Source organism: Mobula hypostoma, chromosome 11, assembly GCF_963921235.1.
Source record: "Mobula hypostoma chromosome 11, sMobHyp1.1, whole genome shotgun sequence".
Classification (NCBI taxonomy): Eukaryota; Metazoa; Chordata; class Chondrichthyes; order Myliobatiformes; family Myliobatidae; genus Mobula; species Mobula hypostoma.
In genome coordinates this window covers 102,673,778-102,689,008 of record NC_086107.1, presented here as the reverse complement: position 1 = coordinate 102,689,008, position 15,231 = coordinate 102,673,778, and the positions used below count along the sequence as shown (strand labels likewise).

The 15,231-nt window shown below is 43.0% G+C and overlaps 1 protein-coding gene across 1 annotated transcript in view; it reads right to left on the bottom strand.

The window, feature by feature from the left end:
* zc3h7bb (zinc finger CCCH-type containing 7Bb) overlaps positions 1–15,231 on the bottom strand; it is a 102,964-nt gene that overhangs the window by 37,059 nt on the left and 50,674 nt on the right. The window contains exons 11-15 of the mRNA XM_063062708.1: positions 12,991–13,046; positions 11,020–11,179; positions 7,532–7,693; positions 3,744–3,949; positions 1,786–1,886 (exon numbers count right to left, since the gene is read on the bottom strand). Of these exons, the coding sequence (XP_062918778.1) occupies positions 1,786–1,886; positions 3,744–3,949; positions 7,532–7,693; positions 11,020–11,179; positions 12,991–13,046 (685 nt within the window). The remainder of the gene's footprint in view (positions 1–1,785; positions 1,887–3,743; positions 3,950–7,531; positions 7,694–11,019; positions 11,180–12,990; positions 13,047–15,231) is intronic.

Sequence of the window (15,231 nt, the reverse complement as noted above, 5' to 3'; positions counted from 1 at the left end):
CATTGACTCCATCTACACGTCCCGCTGCCTCAGGAAAGCAACATAATCAAGGATGCCTCCCACCTTGGTCATAGTCTATTCTCCCCTCTCCTGTCGAACAGAAGATACAAAAGCTTGAGGGCAAGAGCCACCAGACTCCACAACAGCTTCTGTCCCACCATTGTCACACTCTTGAATGGACCTTTCACACACTGAAAGATGAACTCAAACTTCTAGTCCCTTGTACTTTATCTGTCTACCTGCTACACATTTTATTTGTAACTGCAACAAGATATTCTACATGGTTTTCTTTTCACTACCTCAATGTACTTATTTATGAAACGATCTGTTTGGATGGCAGGGGAAAAAAAAGCTTTGTACTGCATCTCAGTGTCAATAATAAACCAATATTAATACCCTCCTCCTTCCCTTTCTCCTATGATCCACTCTCCTCTCCTATCAGATTCCTTCTTTCCTACCCACCTGGCTTCACCCATCACCCTCCAGCTAGCCTCCTTCACTTCCCCCAACCTCTTCACTCTTGCATCTTCCCACTTCCTTCTCAGTCCTGAAGAGGGGTCTTGGCCTGAGACATTGCCTGTCCATTCATTTCCACAGACGTTGCCTGACCTGCTGAGTTCCTCCCGCATTTTGTGCATTCCATTTGGATTTCCAGTATCTGCCGACTTTCTCGCGTTTCTAATACCAACTTAATTCATTATCCTCTTAATCTTCTCTCTCAGTCGTGTAATCTGAGAGTTAGCAAGTGATCTATCTGCCTTGCCATTTTATACCTTTGCCATTACCTGCTGGGTAAAACTTTCTTAGTTCAACAACTTCCTTTTTTCCATTGAAGCCCTTGAGATGATTCTAATAGATGGTGGCTAATTTAACTATCTACTCACTTTTGTTCTGCATCTCTTAATAACCCCATCAACAGTTGATGTTTTGGGCCGGTACCCTTTGTCAGGACTGGAAAGGAAGGGGGAGGACGCCAGGATGAAAAGGTGAGGGAGAGGGGAAGGGGACCAGCTGGAAGGTGATAGGTGAAGCCAAGTAGGTGGGAAGGTAAAGGGCTGGAGAAGAAGGAATCTGAGAGGCCAGTGGACCACAGGAGAAAGGGAAGGAGGAGAGGATGCAGAGGGTAGGGATAGGCAGGCGAGAAGAGGCAGAAGGCCAGAGTGGGGAATAAAGAAGAGGGGGAAAGAAATTACCGGCAGGAGATAATGTGTATCCATGTTCATTCCAGATCTGGACTGCAGCTGGTAAATTGTTAACAGTTACAGTGATGCCCACGTCTGAGTTTACTGGATTTTTCCCACGGTGACTATTTCCCCATTCCGCAAATCAGCGATGCAAAATTTAAAGCTAGCAAATCCTGTGTATATTTCCATCTTTTCAAACAAAAATCCATCAACATTAGAGAATACTTTCTGTCTATTTCCCTTGTGTGATTGGCTCCAACACTCTGCCCAGATAACTAATACTTCACGGTTTGAGTTGGGCGGAGAGCAGGAACAAGCAACAAGCTATAATCACAGTTGGTATCACAACTAAGAGTTGTCCCTTCCTCAGTTTCACCATGCACACACCTTCTAGGAAGAATCTAAGTGTTAAGGAACAGGAAGCCAGGGTGATTCGTTTCACTGTCCTAGCTCGTGGGAGTACTGACGTTACTGGTGGCCCTTCAAAACTGACTGACTGCCGCCAATTTACTCAGCACAAATGAGGATTCCCTCAGTATGCAGGATTAACACTGAAATCGTTTGCCCACTGATTCCCTCCATCGAGGTGCTGCGTACTCACTTGTTCTCCTCAAAGTTGTGCTTAACTTCTGGATTGGAACAGAAAGAAGCATCATCCTTCATCTTCTTGCTTATTAACCTGGGTTTGCTATCAAAACATTCCTGCAACAGAAAGCAAACATGAGCATCAGAGATTGAGGTGAGAGGAGGAATGGATTTGGAACAGATAAACACAATTAAAATGGAGATACACACAGGACTTGGTGCCTTTAAATTTTGCATCACTGATTTGAGGAATGAGGAAATAGTCACTGTGGAAAAATCCAGTAAACACAGACGTGGGCATCACTGTAACTGTTAACAATTTACCAGCTGCAGTCCAGATCTGGAATGAACATGGATACACATTATCTCCTGCCGGTAATTTCTTTCCCCCTCTTCTTTAATCCCCACTCTAGCCTTTTGCCTCTTCTCGCCTGCCTATCCCTACCCTCTGCATCCTCTCCTCCTTCCCTTTCTCCCATAGTCCACTCTCTTCTCCTATTAGATTCTTTCTTCTCCAGCCCTTTACCTTTCCCACCCACCTGGCTTCACCTCTCACCTTCCAGCTGGCCTCCTTCCCCTCCCCTTCACCCTTTTATTCTGGCGTCCTCCCCCTTCCTTTCCAGTCCTGAAGAAGGGTCTTGGCCTGAAACATTAATCTCCATAGCTGCTGCCTGACCTGCTGAGATCGCCCCCCCGTGTTGCTTTGGATTTCCAGCATCTACCAACTTCCTCATGCTTACACACAATCTATATGGTACTGGAGCTGCCATGGAGATTTCATCTCTATGCCACTAGAATTGCTTCAAAAAGCCCCACTTCTCCCAAAGCTGGTACTACATAAAATGTACGTCACATTAACCTATCACCTGCAGCAATAGCCCACGTGGCATTTATGGTCCCGATGAGAATTAGTGTGTCTGTACGCTAACAGAGGAAGTCCTAACAGTATCTCCGTAGTGTCTGAAAACCTATGAGTCTCAGCCCCTAATATACTCATTCACTCAGCATCCACCCTTATGGCAGGGAATGCCAGGGATGGAGAGATGTTCTGAGCACATTCTAAAGTCACAATAAAAAGAAGGCAGTATTAGGAATGAAAACACAAAAGACTGCAGATACTGGAGACCTGTAGCAACACACAAACTGTGCTGGAGGAACACAGCGGGTTATGGAGGAAAATGGACAGTTGACATTTCAGGTCGGCGGTGAAGGGTCCTATGGCGCTGCTTCAGTGATGAAGGGTCCCGACCCAAAACGTTGACTGTCCATTTCCCTCCGTAGATGCCGTCTGACCTGCCGAGTTCCTCCAGCTCCCTTTGTGCGTGTGGCTTGGGAACGCAAGCCCGATTATGACTGCTTTGTGCTTGGTGTTTAGACACAAAAGTTTTTGATATGATATATACAGTGCCAACTGGCACTATTTATTTAAGGGGAAAGCTACACAAATACATGAGGGAAAAGGCAAAAGTTAGATAATAAAAGGAAGAAGAGTGTATAGTTAAAAACTGGTAGAATAGGTTGAATGTTCGGTGCTCTATATTTGGTAATGGACTGACAAGTGAACCAGTAACAACTTGTATTTATTAGGCACCACTTACATAGCAAAGTAATGATCATGATTATTACTAATGAATACACTTAAGACACCAAAGAAGGAAGTACCAGGATAGATAAACCTCATCAGGAAGGTATATTTTAATGAGCATTGCAGCTGAAGTGAGATAGAAAAAGAGAAAGGTAGACAGGCAGAGCTTTAGGGGGAAGTTTTTATAGCTCCAAGCCATGGGAGTTGGAAACATTGGGAAATATTAAAATCAGGGACGCACAAAAAGACCAGAGCAGGTTACAGAGATAAATAGGGCTCACTGAGAGATCCAAGCCACAGGGAACATAACATTGAGGTGTTGCGTTAATTGAAATAGAGCAAAGAGATGTTGGCATTAAGAGGCATGCACTTGTGCTACGGTATCTCACCTCACAAAGGTACATAAAGTGGCCAAGATGTTCCTTCAGCAGCTTAGCTACCGTGAGGCTGCATCTGGTATCACCCCCAAGTGGATCGAAGAGTAGCTCGCGGTTTATTGCCCCTTTACGCTCCAGTGTCCAAACATCTATCTCCTCCTGACTGTACGCAAACGTACAGCGATCTCCAAACTTGCATTCCCCCTTACTCACTATATCTGCAAGTAAAAAAAATTGAGAACATCTTCATGAATTGATTATGTTTCACACTATGATCTGTCACCCTTTTCCCGCTTTCCGTCAATTTACCCATCTCTATTCCCAAAAGGGATTAACTTCTGCAACCAGTACATTCTCAAGTCACTACTCTACAGGTTAGCACATTATCAGTGGGTATTGATAATCTATCCTGTTGTGAAAACCATTGAACACCACAACTCTCTCAGAAGATTCAAGATTGTTTAATGTTGTTTCCTGTACACAAATGTAAGAAGAACAAAATCATCGTTACTCTGGATCTGATGCAGCACAAATAATAACCATAAAGAATAGACAGGCAAGGACAACTTACTCAGTAGATATGGCCATTCCAAACACACATAACTTACAGAAATCAAGAAGTGAAAAACACCAGAAATATGCACAATTAAAAGAGGAAATTGTAAGACTATGAAATATGAACAGGGTATATATTGTCCTGATGGTAATGTCTACAACAGGTATCATTCCAAAGTCACTACACAATAGTATTAAACAATTAGGATTACTCAGCAATATCTATGTAAATCTTCAGAATGCCACAATACTAAACACCACTAGAATAGTCTATTAAAATTAGGGAAACACAAAAAGACCAGAGCAGGTTACAGAAATGACAGGGAAGAACACGGCTCACTGAGAGTTCCAAGCAACGGGGAACATAGCAATGGAGAAATGAGTGTGCTTCAATACTTCAGATTTTTACCAGCTTGAGCTGAGGAAAAATAAATTTCTACAATAATAATAACACATCATAAATATAAGTACATAAGATAGCTTATGTACTGTATCTACATAGCTTTTATGTCTGTAAAGTGACGCTAGACTGTACATGAAGTGACTGATGGGAAATAATAAAGTCTTGGTGGAGTTAGTGAGTGGAGGTGTTGATCAGTCTTACTGCTTGGGGAAGGTAACTGGTTTTTGGAGTCTAGAGGTCCTGGTGTGGATGCTACGTAGCTTCCTCCATGATGGGAGTGGGACAAACAGTCCATGAGCAGGGTGGGTGGGATCCTTCATGTTGTTACTGGGCCTCTTCCAGCGCTTTTCTGTATATATGTCTTTGATGGCGGGTAGGGTGGTGCTGGTGTTGGGCTCTACCCGTTGTAGAGTCTTCCTGACTGCCGCGATGCAGGTTCCTTACTAAGCAGTGATGCAGCTTGTTAGGATGCTCTCTAAGTGCACCTGTAGAATGACCAGAGTATGGATGTGTATACTTACATCATTCTGCAGAATAAATATTGATCCTTACAAGTTCTGATGGCATTCATCAGCAAAAAAAGACTTCAATTGCTCTAGTCTTTTCCACAAAGGAAGTGGTAGAAATGGGTACAATTATGAGATTTGGACAGGTGAATGGAAAGGGACAGTTTGAGGAGGGGCCAAATGCAGGTTAACGGGACTAGCTCAGTTGGACAATTTGGCTAGGATGGACGAGTTGGACTGAATGGCTTGTTTTCCATGCTGTGTGGCTCTATGACTCTATTTGGAGGTATCAGCTGTGACAAAGCGAGTTAGCTCCTGCTTCTGAATCAGAAGGTTTAAGTCCTGCACCAGACCAGCACAAAAAACAGTGCATGGAGGGTGTACCTTTGGGCAAAGATGTTGAAATAATGTGCCGTCTACTCCCATAAAAAGATCCCATAGCACTATTTGTAAAGGGGGTGGGGATTCTCTCCTTAAGCATCCTCGTTAATATTTATCTTCACTATATACAAATACAGCAAATTATGTGGTTATAATCATATTGCAGATTGTGGGTGGCAAATTGACTACCAACCTTCCAAAAACAGAACAGGAACCGCAAATCAATAGTACTTCATTAGCAGACAACACTGCAGATATTCAAAAACACAAAGAACAGGAATTCTGCAGATGCTGGAAATTCAAGCAATGCACATAAAAGTTGCTGGTGAACGCAGCAGGCCAGGCAGCATTTCTAGGAAGAGGTGCAGTCGACGTTTCCTGACGAAGGGTCTCGGCCTGAAACGTCGACTGCACCTCTTCCTAGAGATGCTGCCTGGCCTGCTGCGTTCACCAGCAAATTTTATGTGTGCTGCAGATATTCAGTAGGCTGGGTATTTCTTAACATCATGGACTTGAAATATTAACCCTCTCTCTCTCTCTCCCCACAGATGCCTCCTAACCTGTTGTGCATTCCCAGCATCTTGTGTTTTTCAATACCACTTTTACAACAATAATTAGTGGATTCTGCCTCTCACACATCCACACACCTGTGGATTTTTGTTGAGCCAGAAACACTCCCTGGGCCTTTCTTAAATTTCTATCGTCTTCCTACCACGAACTCTGAGCTTGGTTCAGCAAAGACAGTTGAGTTAATACAGAACAGTGATCCAACTTCTTCTTAAAGCATTGTCTTAAGGTCATAAGACATAGGAGCATAATTAGGCCATTCAGCCCATCGAGTTTGCTCCACCATTCGATTGTGGCTGATTTATTATCACACCCAAGCCCATTCGCCTGCTTTCACCCCATAACATTTGATGCCCTGATTAACCAAGAAGCTACTTGTTATCTTTTGTAACTTCAAAACATTGAACTAATTCAAGGGAAGGCATGAGAGTCTGCAGAAACGAGTCTATCTTCTTTATTTTAAGTGGGGCACGCACACATCACATGGTAGCGTGATGATGTATAACCTGTAATTAATTTTGTTTAAACAAACAAAAATACTTAATCAAACTATATATAAAAGATTACTCAAGTATGACTGAAATATCAAATACACAATACTATCAACCTCCACTTTAATTATACCCAAAGTCTTGGCCTCCACAGCTGTCTATGGCAATGAACTCAACAGATTTCTCAACCTCTGGCTAAAGAAATCCCTCCTCATCTCTGCTCTAAAGGGACATCTTCCTATTCAGAGGCTGAACCTACTGGTCCTAGACTTATCCTGGATTGTATCTAGGCCTTTTAATATTTGGAGGTTTCAATGAGATCCCTCTTCATTCTTCTAAACTCCAGCAAGTACAGGCCCAGAACCAACAAACACTCTTCATATGTTAACCCTTTCATTTCCCAGAGTTATTCTTGTAAACCTCCAGAGGACTCTTTCCAATGTCAGCACATCCTTTCCTAGATACGGGGGCCAAAACTGCTCACAGTACTCCAAATATGGTCTGACCAATGCCTTATAAAGCCTCAGTATTACATCCTTGTTTTCCTATCCTAGTCCTCTCGAAGTGAATGCTAACATTCCATTTGCTTTCCCTACTCCCAACTCAACCAGCAACTTAACCTTTAGGGAATCCTGCATAAGGACTCCCAAAACCCTTTGCACTTTAGGAATTTGTTCCTCGTTTAAAAATAATCTATGCTTTCATTCCTTCTACCAAAGAGTATGACCGTACACTTCTCCACACTGTTCAACAGAATTATTCCAGCAGCAGCCAATTCTTATTTAAACTATTTCATTTCAGTTTTGCATTTATAAGTTACTGTTGTATACTGCATATGTACAACCGCTGGTTTAGGTCTCCCTTATAAGTAGAATGGAATTACGTGCCCGACCATACCGTTACACAAGTAGTATGGTCCTCCATAATTATTCCGGGTAGGTCTGGGCCTGATTTTCTTCCATCGTGAGTCCGTTGAATTGTTCAGTCTTCCAATCAAAAGATCTTTTTTACATTTATGATCTAGGTCAGGGTTATAAGTGAAATCTAATGCCTTAGCTCCTAAAAAAAGACAAAACACACGGGGAGAAAAAAACGTAATTAGACCAAAGTTGGCGTAATAGGACAAGGTCGGGAAACTGGTACAAACAAATGGATTTTAAAACATTGGGAATGGGAAGACAGGTAAACCATATAAAACACGCATCATCTTTCAAATAAAATCATAGATAAAAAAAAACTGCATCTCATCCAGTTTTCCTCAAGGATTCATGTCTCCCTAACCCTTGTGTGTCCAGGAATCTAAGTACTTCAGCCTTGAACCGATCATTTTCAGCCCTCTAGGGTTGAGAATGATCCTCAGCCTACCAAGTGAAAATCATCTCATCTCAGTCACACGTGCCCCATCCCTTAGGTTCACCATTTCCTGGTTCTGGACTCTTCAGCTAGAGAGAGGAAAAAAACCTTTCACCATCCAACTCTCAGGTACACCATCTAACTCTCGGGAATTTCAAACACTTAAAAAACATATTTTAATTTTTTATTGAGATACAGCGTGGAATAGGTCTTTTCAGCCCTTCGAGTCACGCTGCCCAGCAACGCCTCAGTTTAACCCTAGCCTAGTCACGGGACAATTGACAATGACCAATTAACCTACCAACCGGTACGTCTTTGGACTGTGGGAGGAAACCGGAGCACCCGGAGGAAACCCAGGCGGTAACGGGGAGAACGTACAAACTCCTTACAGGCAGTGACGGGAATTGACCCTGGGTTGCCTGTACATCAAAGCGTTGTGCTAACCACTACACTACTGTGCTGCCTCACTCTCATCTTTTTATATAATTCCAAAGAGTATCAACCACTTCTAATTCGGTCTCTCCTAGTTGATATAAACTGCATCATTTTTTTTTTGGTGAAGCTTTCATTCTCTTCCAGGTATGTGGGACTACTCCTGGCATCAGAATGCAGTCCAACGTAGCACCATCTGCTGACCCAAAATAGAGGTGATCAAAGATGAACAGAAAATGCCAAAATAACTCAGCAGATCAGGCAGCATCTGTACGGGGGGAATGAGAGATTTGAACTTGCAAATGTTAGAAAACAAACATGTTTAAAGTTGCAGAGGAAGGAGAGAGGTGGAGAGAACAAAGGGAATGTCTGCAGAAAGGTGGAGGCCAAGGGAAGCTTAATGACACAGATGGCGCTGAGAGAAGGTGAAAAAGGCTTGCTGACTACAACTGGTCTGTCCTGACAGGCTGGAAATACAGGGAGATGAACGTGAATGCAGAGAGAAAGAAACAAAAAATGTGGGATGTGTGGGACATAAAACACAGCATTTGCTGAAACATGTAAAACAGACAAATACCCAGCAGGTTAGGCAGAATCTGTACAGAAAGAAAAACAGGGTTAAGGTTAGAGATTGATGTCTATGTACCAAGACTGTACAGTTCTGACACCAACCTGGAAAGGCCGGTTATATGACATCGTTGATCCAATGTCGAGCTCCGAGCCTGTAACATGTCTAGTCAGTAGATGAGGAACTATACCACTGGGCTTCAATGAAATGGCATAAGACCCTAAAAGCGGGTCAGAGTCTAGGCAACTACAAATGCAGCTCGTTAGCTACTTGAGTTGCAACACCATCAGTTTTTCACACTCACCTCTATGATTCCCTCCATTGCCTAATGGATGCCTGGTGTTTCTCAGCTAATACTGCCATCTGTGATTAATGGATATTAGACAAGAGTAATCCTTTCTGAGGAAAACTAGTTAGTGTCCACCTGTACTACCAGTGAAACCAATATTAAATGCAGTACATTTTGAAAAAAACAGCAAAACCCTACTGTGGAGCAAGTCAGAATTCCCCTCTCTTCAATAATGACAACTCCACTTATTTTTCCCCCACTCGTTAGCATAGTCACCTGTAGTACATTGCTACCGAATATTGGATAGTGCTGAGTTTATTGTCCTATCAGATAAAAATTAGTTTTATTTTTCACAGGTACATTGAAGCACACAGTGAAATGCGTTGTTTGCATCAAATCAGCGAGGATTGTGTCGGGCAAGTGAACACCGTACTTCTGGCACCAACACTGCATGTTCACAATTCACTAATACTTATGCCAGGATGCTGTTTATTGACTATATCTCAGTGTTTAACACAATCATTCCTACAGCTCTGATTGAAAAGCTCCAAAACTTGGGCCTATGTACGTCCCTCTGCAAATGGATCCTTGACTTCTTCACCGGAAGATCTTAGTCTGTGCGGATCAGAAATAACATCTCCACTTTGCTGACAATCAACACTGGCACACCTCAGGGACGTGCACTTAACCCACTGCTTTACTCTCTCTACACCCATGACTGTGTAGCTAGGCACCGCTCAAATGCCATCTATAAGTTTGCTGATGACACAGCTCTTGTTGGCCAAATTTGAGACGGTGACAAGAAGGCGTACAGGAGCAAGATGGGTCAGCTAGTTGAGTGATGTCATAGCAACAGCCTTGCACTCAATGTTAGTTAAGACCAAAGAACTGATTGCGGACTTCAGAAAGGGCAAGAAAAAGCAACAAGTTTCACAACATATGCCGGAGATATTAAACCTGATTCTGATTCTCACTAACACTAACCCTAACCCGTACGCCTTTGGAGTGAGAGGGGAAACCAGAGTATGTGGAGGAAACCCGTGTGGTCACTTGGAGAACATATAAGCTTCTTACAGACAGCAGTGGGAATTGAATCCCAACCTTACAGCCAGAGCTGTACCCTGCAGCCCAGCAGTATGTACATGCTTCATGTCTTGGAAATGACAGGCAATCAGACCTATCATCATAAGATCTCATAAGAATGTAAATAAGGATGAAAGAGTACAGAGGAAATTTACAAGTATGTTTCTGGAACTGGAGGACCTGAGTTATATGGAAAGATTGAGTAGGTTCGGACTTCATTCCTTGGAAGATTGATGGAGGTATACAAAATTATGAGGGGTATAGACAGAGTACCCACAAGCAGGATTTTTAGACTGAGGTTCGGGAGGGGCTACAACTAGGTGATGGGTTAAGCGTGAAAGGTGAAAAGTTTAAGGGGAAACTTCTTCACCCAGAGGATGGAGAGAGTGTGGAATGAGCTGCCAGTGCAAGTGGTGCATGCAAGCTCAATTTCAACTTTTAAGAGAAGTTTGAATAGGTACATGATGGGAGGGGTGTGGAGGTCTGTGGTCTGGATGCAGTTTGATGGGACTAGACGGTTTAAATGCTTTGGCACGGGTTAGATGAGCTGTCTCTGTGCTGTACTTTTCTGTGACTCTACGATCCGCTGACTGTTAGCAGCCCATCAACCAGCAGGCCCAATGTTGAGCATCAGGAATCTAGCCACAGCGCTTTCTTTACCTGATTTTACGAAGCAGGTGGAGCAGGCCTGGCGCAGATTGTGCGTATCGCTGAGTGGGTTCTTTGTCAACGGCGACGGGGTTGCTTCACTGCCTCTTTGCACTAATCCAAGTAGAGCCGCAGGGTGGGTTGATGCAGGCAGGCAGTTCACTTGCTTAACCTGACGCAGAAAGAGGGGGTGATCGTTAGGAAGGAGCAAAATTCTGGATCTCCTTACACTCTCCTGCAGACTACTGTTGTCTGATGGCTCACATTGTACAAAGTACATAGTAAATTTTATTACCAAAGTACATACATGTCACCGCACGCTACCTTGTGATTAATTTTCTTGCGGGCATTCACAGTAAATACAAAGAGACACAATAGAATCAATGAAAAACAACACACAAACAGAGATGCACAAACAACCAATGTGCAAAATATAAAAAGATAAAACAACATAATAAATAACTAACTAATGAGAACGTGAGTTGTGGAGTCCTTGAAAGCAAGTGCATAGGTTGTGATTTCAGTTCAGAGTTGAGGTGAATGAAGTTATCCACTCTGATTCAGGAGCCTGGCAGTTGAGGGGTGATAACTGTTCCAGAACTTGGGGGAGTGGGACCCAAGGCTCCTGCACTTCCTGCCCAATGAGAAGACAGCAGGGTCTGGATGGTGACCATGACTCTTACTTAGGTGGACTCTGACAGCAAATCCACCCCAATCCTTCACTACCAATTTCCATCAGGTGTGGAAAGCTGAAAATTTCTCCCTCCCCGCTCTTCATTTCCCCACTCTGGCCCTTGTCTTCTCCTCACCTGCATAATCACCTCCCCCTCCTTCCCCTTCACTCATGGTCCACTCTCCTCTCCTGTCAGATTCCTTCTCCACTTCCCAGCTTCTTACTTCATCCCCCCTCCCTCATTCGTCTTCACCTATCACCTTCTCACTTGTATCTCTTCTACTCCCCCAGCTTCTTTTTTTTATTTTAAACTACATTCATTCTTCCTTTATTAATCTTTTTATTGATTTAGAAAGGGCATATATACAAACAAGAGGAGAATTTTCTCAAATATAATTATCAATAACAATACAAACAGAAAGTGAAATAGACATTATCAAAATCATACATAGTATTAAGCAAATGCGTAATATATAATAAAGACAACTAATTCTCCTCTTATCAATTCATAGGGAGAGAAAAAAAACTTACAATTTTTTAAAGGAGAAGAAAAAAAACACTACACTATAAGAAAAGAGGGGGAAAAACGGGGACTGGGTAGTCCATTCTGAGGATACGACTTTCTGATCAAATCTAAAACTTCGAAAAGAAATAATTGGAAGAGTAATAAATCAAATCAAATGAAAATACCCCTTACTTTGACCTGCCCCCTTCCTTTCCAGTCCTGGTGAAAGGTCTCAGACTGAAGCATCAATTGTTTATTCATTTCCACAGATTTATTTATTGAGATACAGAGTGGATGATGCCTGACCCTTTTGAGTTCCTCCAGCATTTTGCTTTAAAAAACTTGCTGTCCATTGATCATTACCAAGTCTAAATACTGGAACTATAACCCAACAGCACTGTGGGAGAACAATGACCACAGAGTTACAAGAAAGTACCATCACCACCCATTCAATAAATGCCCATCGCCAAAACTGAATTAATCTGAATCGCTTGATCTTTGAACCTCAGTGGCCCCTGACTATTACCTACTGCCTTTTGCCAGAAAGCAGGTAGAATGGCGACCAGGTGAGAACGGACTGAGATTGTCTCACTTTCAAAATCTGGGCATGGCCTCCATCCTTGCTCATCAAGGTCGCAAAAGGATTGAATCGCAGCTCAGAGACTTCGGTAAAATGCGTGGAGGCAACTGATGGAAAGGCTTGTGACAATTAATTCAATCAAAGGTTTTCAGGACCAATATGCTCCCTGGACTAAACATAAGTCGAACTGCAATAAAGAAGGTGTAATGAACATAAGGGACTCACCAAAGGGAAGCTGCTTGATACGCCCTTGTTGTTGTTTGGTGTCATTGGTCTTGATACTGGTGAGGCACAAAAATGATCGTCATTATTTATCTTGAGCTCCTGAAAAACTGATACTCATTCTCTCTATCATAACCCTGAACAAAATTTACTCTAAAATTAACAGACTATCTAGAACCAAAGATAAGTGCCAGTATTTGCACTGCATAAGCTTCTGCTCACTGCTCTTCATTCAACCTATCAGAACAAATGAAGCTGTGCTACGAAGCTAAAGTTCTTCTTCACTCTTATTTTTGTATTTTTTGGCATTTTCCATTTGTATTTCAGATTTCCTTCATCTGTAGCGTTTTCTGACTTTTTTCAGTCACAAGATTTAGTGTGAAAATAGGTCAGCATGACTGTTTTTAACTCTTAATATCGAGTAGCTGGTGCAAAACCATTATTTTGCACAGATTTTAAAGCTGTAGAAGTTCAGTCCTAACTCATTGCAGCATTTGTAAGTGTACAGGAGAGATCTATACCTACACTCCAACATTTAAGTCAGACTTATTACATTTATCGTAATGGGAAAAGTTATATTCTATCAGCCTTAAAAGGTTGTAAATTTTTACTAGATCTTGTGGATAGTGTGGAGGATAGTGATAATGGATAGTGTGAAGGTTGTGGATAGTGTGGAGGGCTGTCAGAGGTTACAGTGGGACACTGATGGGATGCAAAACTGGGCTGAGAAGTGGCAAATGGAGTTCAACCCAGATCCGTGTTAGGTAATTCATTTTGGTAGGTCAAATATGATGACAGAATATAGTATTAATGGTAAGACTCTTGGCAGTGTGGAGGGTCGGAAGATATTGTGGTCCGAGTCCATAGGACACTCAAAGCTACCGCGCAGGTTGACTCTGTGGTTAAGACTCTGTGCATTGGCCTTCATCAATCGTGGGACTGAGTTTAGGAGCCGAGAGGTAATGTTGCAGCTATATAGGACCCTGGTCAGACCTCACTTGGAGTACTGTGCTCAGTTCAGTCACCTCACCATAGGAAGGATGTGGAAACCACAGAAAGGATAACAGAATAGATTTACAAGGGTGTTGCCTGGATTGGGGAGCATGGCTTATGAGAATAGGTTGAGTGAACTCAGCCTTTTCTCCTTGGAGCGACAGAGGATGAGAGGTGACCTGAGAGAGGCATGTAAGTTGATAAGAGGCATTGATTGTGTGGATAGTCAGAGGCTTTTCCCCAGAGCTGAAATGGCTAGCATGAGAAGGTACCGTTTTAAGGTGCTTGGAAGTAGGTACAGAGGAGATGTCAGGGATAAGTTTTTTTACGCAGAGAGTGATGAGTGCATGGAACGGGCTGCCAGCGACGGTGGTGGAGGTGAATACCATAGGGTCTTTTAAAAGACTCCTAGATAGGTACATGGAGCTCAGAAAAATAGAGGGCTATGGGTAACCTGAGATAATTTCTAAAATAAGAACATGTTGGGCACAGCTTTGTGGGCCGAAGGGCCTGTATTGTGCTGTAGGTTTCTATGTTTCTTCAGCCAGCACTGGAGGTAGGCTTTAGGCCTATAATTCCTGACCTGGGGATTAAGTGGTCTCAGTCCTGAGAGTGAAAGTCGCAAACACTTTACCGAAGAGAAGAACTGCAGCATCTGCAATTGTATATAAAATTATGAGGGGCATAGATAAGCTAAATGGAAGCAGGCTTTTTTTCCACTGAGTCATGGTTTAAGGGTTTAAGGGGCAACACAGTAACTTAGTGGCTAACACAACGCTTTACAGGACCAACGACCAAGGGTTCAATTCCCACTGCCGCCCAGAAGGAGTTTGTACCTTCTCCCCGTGACCCTGTGGGTTTCCTCCGGGTGCTTCAGTTTCCTCCACAGTCCAAAGATGTACCAGTTGACAGGTTAATGGGTCACTGTAAATTGTCCCAGATTAAATCGTGGGATTGCTGGGTCAACGCGGCTCGAAAAGCCTACTCTGTGTTGTATAAATGAGGGGGTACATCACTCAGAGAGTGGTGAGGGTGTGGATGCAGGGCCCCTTTCAACATTTAAGAGAAATTTGGATAGGTACATGGAAGGGAGAGGCATGAAGGGCTAAGGACCAGATGTAGGTTGATGGGAATGGGCAGATGAATAGATCAGCACAGACTAGACAGGCCAAACGCCCGGTTTCTTTGCTGTGGCATTCTATGACTCCAAGAGCAAAGAAAACCGTCACACTCACAACAGCCGAGGTCCTC